At 41.0% G+C, this 19,853-nt stretch overlaps 1 protein-coding gene across 2 annotated transcripts in view; it reads right to left on the bottom strand.

Moving 5' to 3' along the window:
* rock1 (Rho-associated, coiled-coil containing protein kinase 1) overlaps nucleotides 1-19,853 on the bottom strand; it is a 32,002-nt gene that overhangs the window by 5,912 nt on the left and 6,237 nt on the right. For both annotated transcript variants that reach the window (XM_053329867.1, XM_053329868.1), the window contains exons 2-27: nucleotides 14,538-14,619; nucleotides 10,957-11,057; nucleotides 10,666-10,803; nucleotides 10,379-10,554; nucleotides 9,473-9,557; nucleotides 9,157-9,301; nucleotides 8,842-8,980; nucleotides 8,519-8,610; nucleotides 7,491-7,650; nucleotides 7,312-7,384; nucleotides 7,081-7,169; nucleotides 5,976-6,024; nucleotides 5,698-5,833; nucleotides 5,130-5,221; nucleotides 4,618-4,864; nucleotides 3,998-4,104; nucleotides 3,639-3,789; nucleotides 2,831-2,991; nucleotides 2,553-2,737; nucleotides 1,896-1,965; nucleotides 1,704-1,807; nucleotides 1,296-1,461; nucleotides 1,080-1,173; nucleotides 908-996; nucleotides 608-799; nucleotides 347-512 (exon numbers count right to left, since the gene is read on the bottom strand). In XM_053329867.1, the coding sequence (XP_053185842.1) occupies nucleotides 347-512; nucleotides 608-799; nucleotides 908-996; nucleotides 1,080-1,173; nucleotides 1,296-1,461; nucleotides 1,704-1,807; nucleotides 1,896-1,965; nucleotides 2,553-2,737; nucleotides 2,831-2,991; nucleotides 3,639-3,789; nucleotides 3,998-4,104; nucleotides 4,618-4,864; nucleotides 5,130-5,221; nucleotides 5,698-5,833; nucleotides 5,976-6,024; nucleotides 7,081-7,169; nucleotides 7,312-7,384; nucleotides 7,491-7,650; nucleotides 8,519-8,610; nucleotides 8,842-8,980; nucleotides 9,157-9,301; nucleotides 9,473-9,557; nucleotides 10,379-10,554; nucleotides 10,666-10,803; nucleotides 10,957-11,057; nucleotides 14,538-14,619 (3,289 nt within the window). The remainder of the gene's footprint in view (nucleotides 1-346; nucleotides 513-607; nucleotides 800-907; nucleotides 997-1,079; nucleotides 1,174-1,295; nucleotides 1,462-1,703; nucleotides 1,808-1,895; nucleotides 1,966-2,552; nucleotides 2,738-2,830; nucleotides 2,992-3,638; nucleotides 3,790-3,997; nucleotides 4,105-4,617; nucleotides 4,865-5,129; nucleotides 5,222-5,697; nucleotides 5,834-5,975; nucleotides 6,025-7,080; nucleotides 7,170-7,311; nucleotides 7,385-7,490; nucleotides 7,651-8,518; nucleotides 8,611-8,841; nucleotides 8,981-9,156; nucleotides 9,302-9,472; nucleotides 9,558-10,378; nucleotides 10,555-10,665; nucleotides 10,804-10,956; nucleotides 11,058-14,537; nucleotides 14,620-19,853) is intronic.

The raw sequence follows: 19,853 nt of genomic DNA, 5'->3' as shown, positions 1-19,853 counted from the left end.
ACTCAGCAGGTAATACTAGAAATATATGCTACATCTTGAAAATACACAGTTTGAGTGTGAGTGTGTGTGTGTGTGTGTTGGAGAGCTGATTTCTGCCTGCGTAAGGTACAACATATCGTAAAATTGTGCAATATTTTTAAGCCCCCTAAAATAATCTTGCACGTTTTGTACAACAATATTTCTACGTTACTCTAACTTCCTTCCCTATAAATGTTACTACATTTGATTTCAAAACTCTTTTGGGATTTAACACATGCAACATCTGTTATGACTCATTAATAAATGACTGCCTTGTGGAGAAAAAGTAGGGACGGCAGCATCCAGTAAGGCCCTGCGATGACCGTACCTGCGATGTTGCTGTCTGTTTCATCTGTCTGCAAGCTGGTCACACTAGAGTTATCCATGCGCTGCTGCAGGTCGTTCAGTTTCTCCCGAAGCTGCTCGATGTCACTCTCCTTACTGTCCAGCTGCATCTGCAACTCGTTACGATATGTGCACTCCTCTGCCAGTTGCTGTTGATAGCAAAGCCACAAGATTGGAGTTTAAAAAACAAGGAGAGCTCTAGATGATTATACTGGGCTCTAGTATTGCTGAGATGTTAACTCACCGCCTGCATCTCGCTTAGCTCCTTCTGATACTTGATGGCCATGTGGTTGAACTTCTCCTTCTCCTGGTTGAGTTCCAGCTGAAGCTTGCGGTTCTCCTTCTCTTTCTTTCGCAGGTCAGCAGTACTGCCCTTCTTCTTCTGGTCCAGTTTCATGTCTTTGCGGTTCATGATCTCGGCCAGCTTGTTCACCGCCTGACAGAGTGAGTGTGGTTAATATAGTGGGAAAGCATCAGCCATCATTCTCTGCTTGCATTACCAGTGGTTTGCGAATAATGTCTAACCAAAAAGATGCATCCTTACCTGAGTCTTCAGTGTGCGCTCTGTGTTGAGGATCTTCTCATAGTTGGCCTTGATTGCATTTGTAATGTCTTCCTTCTGAGCTGCATACTCTGAAAAGTGAGAAGATAATTAGCTTGTGTGGCAGCTGAATTATATAGAGATGAGATACATAAAGGTAAACAACGAGAAGTACCGTCTTCCTGAGTACGAAGCTTCTCATTTAGCTCAGCTTTCTCTTTGCTGAGGTTCTCCACATCTTTGGTCAGAGTTTTATTGGATTCCTCAAGCTGCAATAAAATTTGAATATCACTTTTTCCACTCAAAGTTGAGGCAATAAAATATATCAAATAAAGGTTATTGTACTGAATGTACAAAATTAGCTTCAGAGAGACATTTTAGGTTTGCTTACTCGTGCAATAGTAGACTCCTTCTCTCCAACCTCTTGCTTATGTCTAGTTATTGTCTTCTTGTTCTCTTGGCTGAGCTCAAAGTACTGCTCCTCCTGAAGTGCCCGGGCAAGCTGCTCTGACTCAGCCTTAGTCACAGTCAGATCCAGCTGGGCAGACAGGGAGTCCCTTTGTACATGATGAAACACATTTGATAGGTTAGTTCATCCTGTAACCTTGTAACCTCAGCTTTTTAGACAGTTGTATAATCATCAGATGATAATAATAATTATATATATATATATATATATATATATATATATATAATTTTAAAAAAAATGTAGCTGGTTATTAAATATTTGGATGGTAAAACATATGAGAGAGTCCTTCTACAGGGCTGCGGTGAGTGTGAATAATATTTGGTCTCTTACCTTTCACTGCACAAGTCCTGCACCTTTTTATGAGCCTCTTGTACCTGCCGGTTCTTCTCCTCAATCTCCTCCTTTAGTTCTTTGACCTGAGTTTTGTAAAGCGTCTGAAGGAGGAAAGGCAGACAGTTTAGACTGGCATTCACACTGAACAAGCAGGATAGAGATATAAAAGAAACTGAGACTTTTACTTACAGAAAAATACTGTTCGGCCTCAAGCTGGTCCTGAAGTTCCCTCATCTGTCCCTCGTTGCCTCTGTATTGTCTGACAAAAATCCGCCATATGCATTAGATACTTCATAGTCATTAAATCCACGTGTGTAGCTCATCATCTAAGTTGAATCATTTTCAAAACAACACATTTAAGTGAGGCAAACAGATCCAGCCTCTGGGTGAGCTCCAGTAGGAAAATGTAACTAGCATCATAACCAGCAGCACTGGCTACAGAGCTAGCCAGAGGATTAGCATTGGAGTGGATGGAGCCTAATCCTGTGGCGTAAACACAGTTGCGGTACAGCTTTGGCATAGTCACCCTTTAAGCTGGAATAATAGCACTTATTTGAAAATAGCAGGCAATTGTAGGGCAATTGACGCCTTGACTTCCAAAGCATATTACTCGCCCATAAAGCAATAACAGAAAATAAGAACTCCTGGCTGCAGCAACTGCCAGATTATTTCAGACTCTCATTCATTTGGCAGAATGGTACAAAGTAACCTCAAATCTACTGGTTATTTCACTCATGCAGACAATGTCTCCTGTAAGGTAAGTAGTGTAGTCCTGGATGGACATGATGAAACTTTATGTTAAAAAATCAATTAATTGTAAAATTATAGTGCAAGAAAACCACTCACTTGGTCAGCTGTGCCAGCTGGAACTCCAGGGAGCGTTTACTCTCTAGAGCTGCATTGATCTCCTGTTTGGCCTGCTTCTCTGAACACCTAAGACGGTCGATCTCCTGCATGCGACCCTTCAGCTCATTCTGGGCCTGAGCGCGTTTGCTTGAATCCTGTTCTAACTGTATCCGCAGGTTCTTCACCTGGAGAAGGAAGATGTCAGGACATTTAGGAACTGTACGGGTAAAGTTATTGAGAACATCAAATCTCACATGTCTGGAAGCCGTTTTACTTACGTCATCTTCCAGCCTCTCCTTTTGCTTCATCAGCTGCTCCATCTTCTGCACAGACTGCTTGAGGTCAAACTCTAACATCGAGCACTGCTTCTCGACCTCCACTACCCGGCTCTCCGCTCGCATCCTCGCTCCATTCTCCTCCGACATCTTCTGTTGAACAGCTGAGGGAGGACAGAGACAGAATTAGAGATCATTTTTTAATTCTTCAGCTATATGACAGAATAGCAGGGAAAATGAGACCGTGAATGTGCTGATCATTTGATATTCAATAACCTCGACTTGACTCAACACAATACACATAAATATAAGTGTGGATGTAGTAATAGAAACATGGAGATTTGTTGTTATAATTTATAAATGTATCTATCAATCTAAAATATCAGTAAGCTTTGATATGGGAGAAAACTGACGTGCAAGGTTTTGAGTCTATTCCAGTAAACACTAGGTCAAAGGTAAGAAATCACCTGGGCAGATCCTCACTCTATTGCAAAAACTGCTTTCAAATCCAGCTTTAATAAGCAATTAGGAAATGTCCTGACACGCTGACTGGCTTACACTCCTAGAAATTCCTCCCATCTAAACAACCCCTGGAGGTGAGTCTGATGTGATTGTAGAAAAGCTGGAAGAGGCTGATGGTGTGAGGAAGAGGTTAAATAAACTAAAGGCGGAGAAACAATGCAAATTAAGAAAGTGAGAAGGCACAAGTACAATGTGCCTGGAAAGAAAAAAAACAAAAACATGAACCAAACAGAGTGAGCAGAGTGAAAAACAGCAGAGTAGGACATGCTCTGACATAGGACTGGCATACCATTCATGGCAGCTGATTTGGCTTCTTCAATAGACTCGTATTTGTCGGTGAGCTGCGCCCGCGTCCCTCTGTGCTCAGTCTGTTCCTGCTCCAGACGCTGCTGCAGGGTCTTCAGTTTGTAGTTCAGGTCTATCTCCAGGTTATTCTTTTCCTGTGGGGCGGGGTGACGAGCAGGAAAACAACATGAAGCCAACTCAACACACAACTGCCCCATGTTAGAAATGTTACACCCCACACTGGACTTGCCATTGTTTAGATTACTATTGTTTATATTACGCATACTGTAAGAAAACTACTTCACTGGAAGGACTTGCACATGCGAACACTCTTGGTAAATAATACTGGAACTGATTGTATACCTTCTCCAGGGTATTGCTTCTCTCCTGGGCCTGTTTGCGTTCGCCCTCCACTTTAGAGAGGCTGAGCTTCAAGCTTTTGTTGTCTTCTTGCACCCCTGTCATCCTCGCTGATAATAAAAGATAAGATCAAGACAAAAAGTCATGATTAAGATTTAGACAAATAAACATCATGGTCTTGTACAAGCTGGTACTTTCATTGTAATTTTTTTTTTTAAACAGATATTTAACAGTTTGCAATATCCCACACCTCTACCACAAAAATGGTTTGTTCTAATCTGTATCAGAAAATGACTTCAGTGTTCATCCCCCTCCTCCACAGAATTTCATAAGCTTGCTCCTATTCAAAGATAACTCTCTGGCAGATAAATCACAAATGTAGGCATAATTTATCTGTGCTTGGGCACGCCAAGCATGAATGGGAGAGTGGGGGATACCATGTGTTTGAATGAGAGAGAATACTGTCAAAGTGAGTTGGAACCACTCTGAGATGATTTAATATATTCTAATGCAAACTGTGATTTGGTCAAGCTATTATAGATTCCAGTCATTGTTTTCCCCAAGTGTCAAAGTTGCATTTCAAATCTAATCATCTAGCCTCATGTTGTGTGTTAGTGGGTCACCTTGCAGCTCCCTGATCTCCTCAGAGCCTTGGCTGTAGTTCCTCCTCTCTGAGTCCAGGGTGCTCTGAATAAGCAGGAGCTCCTTCTCCACCTGAGCTTTCTCTCCATCTACCGAGCGGCTCCTCTCCTGCAGCTCACGGTTCAAACTCTCCAACTGGCTCATTGACTTGGCCATCTCCGTGTGGCTCTTCCTCAATCTCGCCGCCGTGTCCGACTCTGCCCGCAGGAGGTCGTTGGCCTCTTCAAGCTGGCAATCAAAACAGACAGGACCACAGGGGAGAATAACATTTAATTTGCTTTCCTGCAGGGATACAGCCTCATTAAACAATTGGCTACAGCACTCTGGAGTATGATGTAGAAAAACATCTGTGAATTTTGCATTCCCTTGTTCCAGATTATTTTGATGATACAACCTCATTTTTGATGTGAAGTATCAGTCAATGAATCTTCTCTGGTCTCAACTCCTTACGTTTGTGTGTTTGTGTGTGTGTCTGCACATTTCAACTGCATACCTGATTCTGCAGCTGGACAATCTTGTCATTTGAGGCCTGAGAGTTCTGGCTTAACTTTCTCATATCTTCGAGCTGCTCTTTTAAAGTTGACACTGCAAAGAATCAGACAGGAAATGGGTTAGACTGGGCCTCATTTTAGCTCCTACCTCATAATAAAATGAAATCCCATCCCTAAATTCCAGATTAAAACCTCTTACATGGTGTTGCATATGTCTGCCCTTCATGCAAATGTTTGGCCATACCATATCTAGTTTTCTATTTAACCGCTTAATGCTTCTCAATCCACTTAGTGTTGTCTTTTGTTGCAAGTCAAAGAGAAAATCAGATAGACATGCACATGGTTTGACTAGTTAACTAGATCTGTAGTAAGCAGTGAGCAAGACGGAAGGTCACACCAGGACACCAGGTAATCCATCTGGAACGTTTGTCTTAGCCAAGATCAAATAGTAATAAGAGGATGAGAGCGTCACTATGCTCAAATACTGACTGTATATCAGCTTCCATGTGTAATTACTCTTTAATTGCAAAGCGCCTGAATCATACGTCAGCAGCACCTCATTATCTTTACCTTCATTCTCCAAATTGCGCCTCTTCTCTGCCTCCTGGTCAGCTTTTCTTTGGTACTCAGTGGATCTGTGCTGCATCATCATCTTGTCCTTCTCCAGCAGAGACATGCTTGCCTCTGTGCCCTTCCTCAGGTTTGCCTGCAGCAACAAGAGAGCAGCTATGGCGTGGCAGGAACAAACCAAGCATTGACGTATCTAATGATGATCATCGCAGCAAATATTGTGATTTCATCATGTGTCGGTGCAAAGAATGTTTAAACAAATGGTTGCAACATATCACCTCCTCATCCAGTTCTTTCGTGAGCTTTTCAATCTTGGTGTCTGAGGTCCTAGGGAGAACAGAAGTTGAAGTAAGATGTGAAATAATAAATTAGGGCTGGGCGATAAAACGATAGCGATTCAATTTAAAAAATACATTCGATATTTTGTGTGGACACACATCCAACTGCTGAAACCTGTATGAAACACATCCAACCTATAGTAACAGTAGTTTGTCCAAGCGGAGTTGCCATACATAACTGGTGAAGCAAGGTTGGTTGGTCCAACAAACTCCCTCGCTCCCTGGTAACCTAGCAACGCATAGAGTGACATGCTAACAGCGAATCATTTCACAGTTTCACGTTTGGTTGCACCATTGTCGTCGAAATGACAATGCTACTCACCAATCGCAGAGTGCAAACGATGGCCAAAATACTGCAGCCATGTCCAGTTGTTCAGTGTAGTCGCCCTAACCCTAACCCTAACCCTAACCCTCTGTCTGTGGAGATGCACACCATTTTTTCTTCAATCAGACTCCAAGACACCAGTGCCACCTTCAAGACTTCTGCTATTAATTCCCCTGTGTGGTCATCGAGGAAATATGTGGTTTCCAGGCATCTGGTTTTCAGAACCCAGTCATGGTCTATGAAATGAATAGTCAAGCTAATGTATGGCTCACAAGAACATATATTAAAAAAAAATATATTTATTTATTTGAGTGCTTTTCATGGTTGTGTTGACATTTCTTTTCCCTGTCTGCATTGATTGATAATTGAGGTGATTCAAATCAGAGGAAGGTTAAGTTTAAGACCTCCCTGGTCCTTATTTTAAATAGGTCATTTAAAAAAAATCAATAATTATCAATATTGACTAATATGAAACACTTTTATCGTGACAGTTTTCAGCCATATCGCCCAGCCCTATAATGAATAATCTCAGGTATGTTGCTGTATGCAAAAGTCACATTTCCTGTTCACAAGCAACTCATCTCGACATAGCTTGCAATGCTTTCTGTCCTCTGTCTGCCACATTTCAAAACACCAACTGGTGTGTTAGACAAAAACATGTCCATCTCGTCTTTGTAAGCAGCAGCCTTTTTGTGTGTCAATAAACTTCCCGTTACATACCTGCATTTCTGCTCCAATTCATCCTTCAGCTGCATCTCACTGTGGAGTTGTTCCTCCAGCTGGTAGATTCTTTTCTGCAAGTTCTCCAGCTAAAACAGAAACATTCAACAATGTTAGGAACACACAGATATCACAGATTCCTTCACTAAGGGAATTGGAAGTCATAAGCGAAGTTGGATAATTGGCCAATTCTACATAGCAAAGGCTTAAAAATAGTAGTCATTTACTCACATGACTCTTGTCTTCCTTTGTGGAGCTGCTACGTTTGTCACTGGCTTTTGTGGTGGAGGAGCTTCGTGAAAGGCTGCAAACAGAACACACTTTTAAGCATTCTACATTTCAATACGTGTGTCATATAGTGTGAAACTGACACTTAACTGTATATATACAGCAAAGTCTGATGGACTTACTGCTGATTGCTGTAGTAAGTGAAGCCTACAAAGGGGAGCTGGTTGCCCACAAAGGCCTTTGGTATTGGAAAGGTCTCCTCCTCTCCCCGATCTTCCTCAATGTCATCAAAATTACTGGTGTCAACGTCACTGCTCAGTTCAGGCACTACAGGGGCAGCCGCTGCACATGGCACATGGAGATGGAAGATTCATGATGATGCAGGAATAACAGAGCCACTTCATTACATATATAATAGATGTATGCTGCCCAACCAGAATTCAAAACAGGTCTCACGTGTTTACATGATTGACAGGTTGTCAGATGAATACAATAATATACAAGCTTAACAAAACAGAAATCTTAACTATAAATGCTCTAAAAAGCTGTTTTATCAGTAAACACAGTAATAAAATAGGCATGGCTCATTGTTCTATTGTGTCTGTATCATTTTCAATAGTTGTTTTCTTTTTTTTTTTATCTATCATGACTGTATTAGAGGTGGATTACCTGGGACTTGCCTAGATAAAAGATATAGCAAACAGTGTTTCAGTTTTTTTCTGTAACCTGCGAGGGCTGCACACAGTTTTCTGGATCACAGATCTCTTTTCAAATCCTCTTTAAAAACAGGGAAACCAGCCAGCTAGCAGAGCTGATCAGCCATTGGAACGACAGGGGTGGGTGGCCAACAAAAGTGCTGACTTCAGCCTAGTTAAGTATTAAATATAAACCCACTAAAGAACTGACTATAGCTACTGGATTTAGCCCTACATTTCTAATCTCTCCCTGCTCCAGTGTCGATCCCGGCGCATTAACATTTGTGATGGACTGCTTCCCCTTTTGTTGGCCTCAAAAAATGCTGTGCTGCCAATTATTACCCTGAGCAGGAATCGCGTTCGGTCTTGGAGAGGATACTGAATGAATGCCTCGTCTACAAGAATTTCCTGCAACTGTCTGTAGTAGGTCAAATGGAAAACATGATGGCCTATTGGCCTATTGCAGTAACAGTGTGCACACGGCCAAATGAAAAGAGAGGTGAAAATGTCCTTACTTTCTCTGATGCTCTCCCATGTCCACTGATCATTCTTGAAAAAAGGATGCCTCTTGATCTCATCTACACCATTCCGGCCAAGACGAACCTCCCTGAAGAAGTGAGGAAGGACATAGTTTAATTCTTCATTTCGGAAATTTAGTGGGATTTTCTGAATACCGGTAGTACAAAGCAATTCTAAAATATTACAATGCAAAGGTCTTCTGTGTTATTATGTATATATATATCCACAGAGTGTCTCACGAGACAGAGATGAATAAATGTATAAACAAGGAGACAGTTTTAAGACGTTAACCCTCTCCATCAGTCTGTCACTATCTAACCTGTCAGTCAGGAAAGCACAGATGAGATTCTTGGCATCATTGGAGATGTCACTGTCATCAGGGAAGGTCAGGGCATTCTTATGGTTCATAATTTTGCTGTAGGTCCCAACCAGTGAGTCTGCATAGAAAGGCGTGTCGCCTGAGAAAAATAAGAGCCATGGGTTACTGATACGTCCACAGTGAGGAGAAATTGCAGAAAACATAAACACGGAAGAAAAGAAAAGCTGCAGAATGTCATTTAGGCTTTTATATAGATATCAATGTAAACAAAAAATTGACCTCTAACAAATGACTTTTTCAGCATCAAAAACTCACCGACTAGCATTTCGTACAGGAACACTCCCACTGACCACCAGTCACACTCTCTGCCATAATAACCATCTCCTCCTTGGGATTTCAGTACCTCAGGCGAAATGTAATCTGGAGTTCCCACTGCTGTGTCACATCGTACCATACCATCCTGGAAGGGGGAAAAATATTTTTTTAAATCTTTATTACTTTGTAGAGATAATTATTACCTTAAAATAACTGTCAAAAATAGAGTTTAAGATGTTTATCACAAGCAAGCATTTAAACTACTTGAACTTTTACACTTAAGAGTTACTTTTTTTAGGGGAAACTGAACGGATACCTTATTCATTTTCATGCACGTCCCAAAGTCTGCCAGTTTTAAGTGGCCTGCTTTGTCTAACAACATGTTATCAGGCTTCACGTCCCTGAAAAAGAAAAACATAAAGTGATATCAATACACAAAACAATACAAAACTCCAAGCATATAAGAAGGAAACTGCAGCACTTCACATGTTTATGTCTACAGTTGAGGTTAGAAGAGCTTGAGGACGTGAATTAGAAAAATAGTTACAGTATATGAATCAGAATTTAAATCTCAAATAATTGCTGGAAAAACTACAGAAATGGCGACAATGAAAGTGACTACCACTCAATTAAAGGTATATAACTGGTTTAAGATACAGGTAGAGAACTTAAATAAACTTAAATATTTTACTAAAACAAACAAACAAACAAACAACAAAAACATCATCTGACAAGAGTGGTTTGTGATTAGAAAATAATCTAGTGTAGAATTTACTGTTCAAAAGAGAAGTCCACTTATTTAGCAGTGCCCTCCTATAACACTGTTGGATTTAAGATTAAAGGGTTTTTTTTCGTTTTTTTTTTTTTTAAAGGATCAAAGGTGGTGCAGCAAAACCACAGATACTGTCTTTTTGGAGTCTCAGTTTTAAACACAAGCAGCAATGAAGTGTGCAGAAGTTAAACACTTGCATGCAACTGGCATTATTGCTAAAAACAGTAACTCTGACCCTGAATCATTTCCTGCTTATTATACAATGCCTCCTTTGATCATAGGTTACCACATGTATGAACCATCCAAGATAAATCATTTTATGTTTCACAAGCATTTCAAAGCACACTTTAAAGCCCTAGGGATTACTTAACAGAGGTAAGAAATAGCATTTTCCACTAGAGCTGTTCACCCGCATGTGTTTGACTGAGAAGGCAGAAGTTTGGCTGTTACCTGTGAATGAAGCCCATAGAGTGGATACCGTCCAGAGCCAGCACCACCTCAGCAGTGTAAAAGCGGGCCCACTTCTCTGGGACGTCATAGTTGCTCATCAAGTTAACCAAGTCGCCACCGGGCATGTATTCCATCACCATGTAGAGGTAGCGGTCATCCTGGAAGGCAAAAAAGAGCTGTGGAATAGAAGAGGGGGGGATTAGTCAGTGCCATTCAAGCATTATGACAGCTTTTACATGTGACCTGGACACAATACTGGTGAAGTAAGTTTTAAAATGCTTTTTTACCTGCACCACCCATGAGCTGTTGGCAAAAGCCATGATGTCCCTCTCCTCCCAAAAGAAAGCAGAGTCCGACCTTTTGATCATCTCAAACTTGCTCAGCAGCTTCATGGCGTATACCTTGCTTGTGGCTTTGTGTCTTACCTAGAAAAGATGAAAAGGTGACAATCAAGTAACACTCATACAAAACTTCAGCACTTTTAGGGAAAAACATTAAACTAGTACTCAACAAGAAAACATAAACCTTTGCATTTTTTTAAACGGTTGTTCAAAAATAACAAAAGATGACATTCTTACCAATTGCACCTCTCCAAATGCTCCCCTCCCAATAACTTTAACCACCTCATAGTCCTCCGCTTTCATGCGTAGGTCCCGAATTTTACTAATGGTTTCCTTATCTAGAAAAACAAACAAGCAAAGACAGACATGAACAGAAAGTAGATGCTATGTAGGACAATATACTCAGGAAACTGTTGCAATGACCTCATACGATGAGGCTGAGGCAGTGTGGAGTGCCTGAAAGAGCCTGCATGTATGTATTGTGTTTTTTCTGATTAAAATGCAGTCTATCGTGGTTGCATTTCAAGTCAAATCAGTGCACCACTATCCTGTTTTTGTAATGTTACCACAGTTGGGTGTTATGTAATGTTTACATACAGCAGAGGCCGAATTTCATCAGAATATGCTGCCTCTTGACAAACAGAGCAGAAAAATTGACAGCACCTCTGCACAGCTGAGGGAAGCCGTTTAGGGAAAGTTTGTTGCTTACTGAGAGTTGGCCTCTCCCTGATGTAGCAATGCTAGCTCCCCTAAGGGAGACAGTATACAATGTTCAGCCAAATTTGGTCATTGTTGAACTAGAGGGATAATTTTCAATTCACATGGGTCACAACTGGCACGGGAATGCATGGAAAGGGGGGGGGGGGGCAACTGAGTTCAATTGATCTAAAAATAAAAACCAAGAGCCGTGCTGTTAGAATAAGAACATTTTAGAGTGAGTCATTTCCACTTTGGGGAGAGCTTCCCAAAATCATGATCCCAACTTGATCCCACAGGACAAAAAATAACACGTTGGTGCTATTTGTACCATGTTTAGATGGTATGAACAGGATTTAATGTTGCTGTTGCAGAGAATATACTGTGCGTGTGTGTGTGTGTGTGTGTGTGTGTGTGTGTGTGTGTGTGTGTGTGTAGGGTTACAGGAACGTTATTTCCAATAGACCCATGCATGCATAGAATAAAGAAATCAGCTGATATGATCGGGAAGCAAAGCACAATGCATGGGGGACAGGCTCTGGAGTAAAGAGCCCTTCAGGCAACACATGCCATTGAGGAGCAGTGTCTCACAAGACAGCTAGTCCATTACTCCATATCCATCAATGCAGTTCCAACACTTGACTGCTATACACAAAAGTACTGTACCAAGAGTAATTGAGGAGATGTCTAATGGCAGTTTTTGCCGAAGGGTTTGCAGAAGCTTGAGTTGACATTCAAATAAGAAACATTTAACATTTTTTATGATAAAATGCTTTAAAGCACTGTTAAGGCTGCATTAAGTGCCATTAAATGGACAAAATAAAGCCTTAACTCTTTAACATAGAGCCAAGAGAGTATAACATTTCCTTACAGCTATGTTTTCATAAGGTGGGCTACCCCTGCTGGTTTAGCCACCACCTCAGCCACTGTCAATACAAATATAGTATATATAATAGGGGTGGAAAAAATCCATCCCATTCGGTACGCTTGTCACGGTTTGGGGCATGTGTGTATTGTTCGGTTTGGTAAGCCTTGCCAGTAACTCAGTGAATTTTTTTATTTGTTTTTTTTTTTCATTTGGCATGAGGCGGAGTCATTACATTATTATACGTTGGACCTATGGAGGATGGAGGCTTTTGCTCCGTACCAAGCTTTCCAACAGTACAAGCATGGGCAGCTACTGACCTAAGAGAACGCTCACTATCTCCAGATACAGGTTGATTATAGCAAAGCAGCCAAACTACAAAATAACACTACACAAACATGTGTAGACCTAAAATATCTCTACACAGTAAAAATCTATAGCCTTTTATTATTATTTTAAGGACATCATCATTATTATTATTATTATTATTATTATTATCCTTCTTCTTCCACGTGCCACAGGCGGATTGTCGACGTCCGACAACTCAAAGCCAACATGTTTCCAGACCACTGAAGATGTCCCAGTCCTACCTTTCTTCTTGTCAACCAAAGGCCTTTCTGCCATTTTAAATCTTCTCAGATCTGCACAGAAACACACCGTTCCTCCAGCAGGTCTAACATAATGGGCAGGACATAGAACTTGCTGGAAAAAACGGGGGCGTTGGATTTATGTCACAGGTGCGCCACGCGGAAAAATAATCGTTTTAAGTCAATTATTAAGTTTTTATAATCGTGGGAGGCCAAAATTGATATCACGATTAAAATTCAATTAAACGTCCAGCCCTACGGGACACAGTACATTTTTAGTAACTTCATCAAACTAATGAATGTATTATGGAGCATGCTTGCACAATGGTCTATATGTGACAGCTCTTTATATTGTTATGATCTTTTCCTCCTTCAGTTAGGGCCGGTCAGGTGGGAATCCCTCCTGATGACGTGTTTCTCCAGGGGGAATCCCAGACCCCAGCTTTGTTCACGCCCTAGTCAGTGTGTGTAAACTAATGTTAATTTGTCTGAGGCATTCATTTAAAAGTTTCCTTGATACATGGTGTTGGTTAGTGTTAAACTACTAAGGATTTTTTTATTAATCTGTATTGCGCTCTTGCCTTGATGACGTCATCCAGTCTAAAAATATGAGAAATTAAGTGTAAAAACCTCCCAGAAAAGAACAGCATAAACCAAACCGAACCCTGTGACCCCAAAACCGTGATATGAACCTAACCGTGGATTTTGTGAACAGTTCCACCCCTAATACATAAGTATATGCTATACATGATCACTGACAAATACACACTGATTATTAATCAGGGTAATGTGTTTCTGCTGGTGTGGACATGTCTATCACAAAGAGCACCAATCACTTCCTCATGAAAGCAATCATTGCCCGATTCATTTCACACGTGAATACAATTTTCATGCTCTGCGCACGGGTGTCTTTAAAAGGAGCGCTATGAAGAGCTTCTGTGAGAAACTAAGAAAAAAAAAGTGTTATAGAAGGCTGTAAAAAATGCTGCAAAGGGAGTGATAGAGAATATGTTGGGTTATGATAGAAACGAAGACAGAAGACGCAGGGACATGACGTGTATGCTTGGTTATAGGTGTTTGTCTATGTGTAATAAATGATAGAGAAAAAAAAGAAAATTAATCAAAATCAAACAAAACAGAACTAAACTAAACTAAACAGAGGAGGAGGAGGACTGTACATAATTTTGGAAATTAAAGACATATATTCCGAAGATGTGACTGAACACTGATGTCCTGCCCCTTCAATAATAAACACTAACATGAAGGTTGTCAGTTTCTAAATATGTAAATGCTGGTGCAGCTATATCGAGGTGGGTCAGTTTGAGCCTCGCCATCAGCCTTGTTACAGTATGTTCTGGTTTGTCTAGTACATAGTTATGGGGGTTCCCCGGTGTAAGGGCAAAGAGGAGCCATCCCGACAGGCATCATGTGGGTCACCAGCCATTTATGAAAGCCCCTTTGTTGGGGACACTAAGCAGCAGACACCTATTGTGTCCAAGCCTGCATAGAGGCGGTGACCTAAAAACAGCCTTCTTTTCTGGGCTTGGGCTTATACCCGTATGTAACTCTGGGCTCTGTAAAGCACAAATGGTTAAAGTGAGAGACACGGAGGGGATTGACGTTGAAGGAGGACATGGGGGTGAGGGGGGTTTACAACGAGGAGTACTTACATCTATTCAAAAAGTTGTCAATGCTCTTGTTTTTCCTCAGGGCAGGAAAGTCAAGGTCGTACACCAGTGCATCCAAGCCATCCTGAGGAGAGGAGAGAAGAGAGGAGAGGAGAGAGGGGTTAACAAGGAGGAGAGGAAAAAAGCTACAGTCTTCTATTACTCTAACATCACAGGTGACAACATGTGATGTTAGAGTAATAGAAGACTGTGTAGCTTTGGGACTGATTTGAGTAGCTAGCAATGACTAAAAGCCTGGATTACAATAATAATGTCTGGGAGGTTTTTAGCTTATTACAAAGAGCCGGATTTCACTGCTACTGTAAACATTCACAGAGTGTTAAAGGGATTAATAACAGATCTACTGGTAGCATGTAGTCTGAACAGGTCTATTTAAACACATATATATCACTAAATGATTGTTATAGGCTTTATAGGTTTAATGCTAGAAAACAATCTTAAAAAAGGTATCATATCGAAGTATTTGTAAGGAAATGTGAAAAAAAACAACTTTCATTTGAGTTTGTAAGAGGCAGGGAGCGTCATCCTTTGAGTTCAGTTAATACAACAACAACAAGCACATTACCGAACAAGCTCACCAAACAGGTCTGCTTTTAATGTTGTCAAAGTTATATGGTGGATAGTCATGCGGCTGAAATGTCGTGAAATAAGCGTGCTGTGAAAAGATTGTGACGTCCAGACGCTCGAGTCAGCTGCTGGACAGAATTGGATTCATGAGTTATATTACTGGAAAATCTACTTTGGAGCCAATATGCAGACACAGACATTGCGAGAAAAAAAAAAAAAAAAAAAAAAAAAAAGCATTTTAACTTTTAAAAAAAAAAACGGCTGATGGAAAAAACTGAACGCCTGGTAGATTTTCAGAAACCCAACTCTGCCACTCTGGATGGATGACCATATTTCCCACCCTGGTCACAAAGTTTCTAATAAAAGCAACTGAAGAAAGTAAGTAGCTTTTGATGACTGAAGCAACAGGGTGGTGTCTAACAATAACGATACAGTGAGGTCAACTGTATGACTTTACAATACAGGCCTGTGAAGACTCATCAAAGAAAACACAGAAGCTACTCCCACCACCTCAGATCCTGACCCTCATTAGGATCATTCCTGAGTATGATCCTGTTAAATAAAAATTAAAAAGTTATCACAGATATTTAAAAAGCCTGCACTGTAAACATACAGTACAGGCTTTCCTGCCACAGGCTAGGTAGGAGCATAAGTGCTACTGGCGGGATTTAATCTAATCTTTCATAATCCAGAATGGCTGAAACAAGACAGGCACACAAACACTTGAACACCACATACTGTTTTGCATTCCAGCTAGCAAGTGTGAGCCAGATGTTGAAAACTGAGTATCTTCTGCCACTTTGTTACAGGTTAACTAGCCTACATCTGCTTTCTTCAATCAGTCAAAGAGATAAAATACTGAAGCTATATTGCTAATCTAAAATCTTAATTCAAGGAAACTTGAATTCACCTGTAAATTAGATAGATCTGAAATCACTATCAGAGCAGGAATCCTGTCGTTCCTGTACTGTTAATGATCTGCTGTTATAAATAATGACATTTCTTTTTGCATCTCTGAGCAAAACAATGATGACACACGGTGAATCAGCAGCTCAGACGAGGCGAGGAATCCTCTTAAGTAACTCTGCTGCTTCTGCTGAGCAGTGGAGGTCAGGGCCATACCCCCATCTATGAGGGAATATTGCAAGTAAACACCCTCCGGGATGGGTGGAAGCAAGGGAAAGGCAGGTGGGAGGGGAAAAAGGAAAAAAAATGGGAGGTGAAGAATGGCTGGTGGGAAGGATAAACGCAACAGACACATTCATGGGGACAGAATGTGGGAAATTAATGAGAGGGGGCGATGCAATCAACACACATAGCGATGCTGAGAGCCATCATCTGCTGAGCTTTAAAAAAAACAACTACTTTAAGCCAACTTTCAGAAGGGAGAATTCACACAAGACAGACCACTGGCTGGGATAAAAAGAGGGGCTTGTTGGCCATTCAGTATCCAGCCAGGCTGCACTGGAAAAAAAGAAAAAAGCTGAAGAACCGGGTCCTTCAGGACCGTAATCACAAGGCTCTGTACTCAGCAATGCACGTTTGCATAACTTCCTGCCGCAGAGCGCTCTGGACAGCCACAGTAACATTCCTTAACAGGACTGTACACGTCAGAGAGCTATTTTAGGTATGTGGCCAAACAAGTTCTCAACAAAAAGTGAAGGAAGGGAGGAAAAAAATCCATCCCAAGTACAGAGTCACATAGTGAGCCTTATTTTCAATCAGCGCTAATGCTTTTAACACTATGACGGAAAGGAGAAGGGAGTGGAGGGCTGTGCATGTGGGGCCAGCTTCTCCAATGGGAGAACAAATGAAGGAAAAAACAAAGAAAAATCAGAAGACAGCCCAGACCAAGAGTCCTCTACCAAATCTCGTAGAGGACTCAGTAGAAGTTTAAATCTAAGACTTCAGTTTCAAGGGGACAAAAAACAAACAACTTTGTGTATTAAATCAACAATTTGAAGCGGTAAGCGTGAATAGAAACGGGTGTGTGAGCAGCAACTTTTCAGAGTTTGAATCTCAGCATTTTGCATCTGCGCTGTGGTTTGTGCTGGTTATCCTCGTGGAAAGAAAGATTGCGTTGAGGTATTTGTGGGAGATTGCATTTACAGATACAGAGGTGCTAGGACTGAGAAATACAGATAAAAATCCTCTATGGCCAAATATATGATGACACAGTAGATTTTTATAGATGCTAATCCAGCATATCTGATAACTGACATAAAAAATATATATCAATATCAGCTGTCAGTAATATTGACCAGGCACACAAACACACACAGTGTTTGTGTAAGGTGTTACCAGGTTTAACCCTAAACAGCCAACGTGCACCAGGAGAAACAGACATTTGTATACCTCAATAGTGGCAATGTATCCAAAATATTTATTATTATATTATTTGGGGAACTGTTTACTTTGGTGCAAATGAGATAACTTGTAACATCAAAGTAAATAAAAAATAATAATTTTCACTCAATTTCATTTTCCACTCCTGCCCATTTAAGGTTCAATAAATAAATATAAAAACCGTACTGTAGTGTGATGGCTGATTTGTGACCATCAAGGTTGTCTCTGTTCTGCTTTGACTAACTTAGCACCCCGCTGATGGGCCAGATGGAACAGCCAACAGCCCCAACAGGGCTCCTCAGCCCAAAATCATCCCTGCGCTATGCTCACAAATATAAGGTTGATGGTCCAGGATCACTGACAAAGCTCTTTCTTGGCTAGGTGGTGAAACTATTACTCACACACATAAATATAGTGAACTTGCAGCTCTGAAATACACAGAGAGGGGAGAGGGGGGGAGGGGGAAGGCCGTCACAGAGAGAGAGGAGGGGGACCGGGAGACACGGTATCATTTCACTACGGAGATTACGGAGCATAAGAGCTCAAAAGATACCTTTAGCCCAAAGCTCTTATAGTTTATCTGTTTTATCTTGTATTTTACACCAGTTTTTATTTAGTTTCCCCTTTTAAATGTTTGTTAAAGTCTGTGTAAAGTCAATATATTGATTTACTTCTAAACATATTATACATGTTGGAAAATAGTTTCAGAAAACATGTGAAAAGGCTGATAAGTATGCAGTACTGAATTGTGGAGATAGAGCCTAAAACTATTTCTCAGCCTCTCATTCTTCCTGATTTTCTGAGCATGCAAAAAAGGGCTACTCCGTGACGTAGTGGCATGCCCGCGTGATCTTGGCCCCTCCCCTACTATATAAGACCGAGAGTCCGCTCTCCTCAGTGGTTACCCTGTTCAGTGGCCAGTTATTGTTACTACATCTAGCACTACTACTACTACTACTACTACTACTACTACTACAACAGTCTACAGTTAGCAAGTTAGCTGAGTTAGCCGCCAAGCTAGCAGTTGAGCTAGCGGCAGAAAGCTCTCAGACGTAGTGTCCGTGTTTCGGTGACTTTGATTGACAGGTGACACTTGGTAGGGGGTGGACTTTCAGCAAACTCGGCGGGCACGCTCACAGCATTTGGGAGCAGAGACAGAGGCTGATTTTTACACAACTTTGAAGCCTAATTTCATATATTTGGCGATGTTTTTAATCCTTCAAATTTGGCAGGGTGGTTAACAACACACTTTTCTGTGGTATGTCAAACTCAGAACACATTTATTCTTACTTATTATACCTTTTTACCTGTTTCAATGTTTTAATTGCATTTTAAACCCATGTTTTTTATTTTAAGTTATTTGTCCTTGTTTTATTACTTTAAATGTAAAGCACTTTAAGCTGCATTTTATGTAAGAAAGGTGCTATATAAATAAAGTTATTACTATCATTATTATTGTTATTGCTATTTTTATAATAGAGTTGCATTCGGTCAGTGTTATGGGTCTCCTGCAGCAACACCACAGGCTAACCAGGCTACCTCAGCTAACACATATACGAGTGTGCTACAGCTCAATGCTGCGCTGCTACAACCCAGTCAACTATTTTGATAGTATTTGTTTGGGTCATGGGGTGTCTTTTTCATACGACTGCATGCATCAAACTGCTACGTCTGTACCAAGATGGTTCGAGACATCACTAAATGTGCTGTTACACCCCATAAGTTATTAAGAATTACCACACACAATACTCTACCAATAATCTAACCTAACAGAAGCAGAGCAAAACTGTGCATGAAATTCAGTCAGTGCAACAAGCGTTGGGTGGCAGCAGGCCACAGGCTATATATTATTATGTGGTAGTCTTTGGAAGGGGGGGGGGGGGGGGATCACTGGGAAACAAAAAGTGGAGCTCGCAGTGCTCCATGTTATCCTATTTCTGCTGATGCTGCTTCAGGCAGAGAGCAACACTTCTCTGGGATTACTAAATAATAATAAAATGAAAAACCATCCCAGTCATCGTGCTATTAATGGAACGTGGTAATTATGCAAGTTTCAAAGAATGTGTATAGCAACACAGAAATACACAGAGGCCAGTGGTTGACATTACATATGGCAATTACTTCTTTAAAGCTTTAGGGGAGAGAAATCTCACACACACACGAACACACACACAAGCTCTTTTCCAGACATTTAAGTCTGAGTTAAAATTTCCATGGGAGATTCATCCACATCATCCCTTTCTGCATGCCAGAACAAGGCATGTGGACGGGCCTGAGTCGAGCCCTTTTTACTTCTCACTTCCTTTTCTGCCACCTCTTCAAGACAATATGCTTTCCACATGTGAGCGATTGTGCACGGGGCCGTTCAGCTCGCAATGCAAATAA

The sequence above is a fragment of the Scomber japonicus genome, chromosome 12, assembly GCF_027409825.1.
Source record: "Scomber japonicus isolate fScoJap1 chromosome 12, fScoJap1.pri, whole genome shotgun sequence".
NCBI classification, from domain to species: Eukaryota; Metazoa; Chordata; class Actinopteri; order Scombriformes; family Scombridae; genus Scomber; species Scomber japonicus.
Note: the sequence above shows the minus strand (reverse complement) of the source record. Positions and strands in the feature narration are given on the sequence as shown.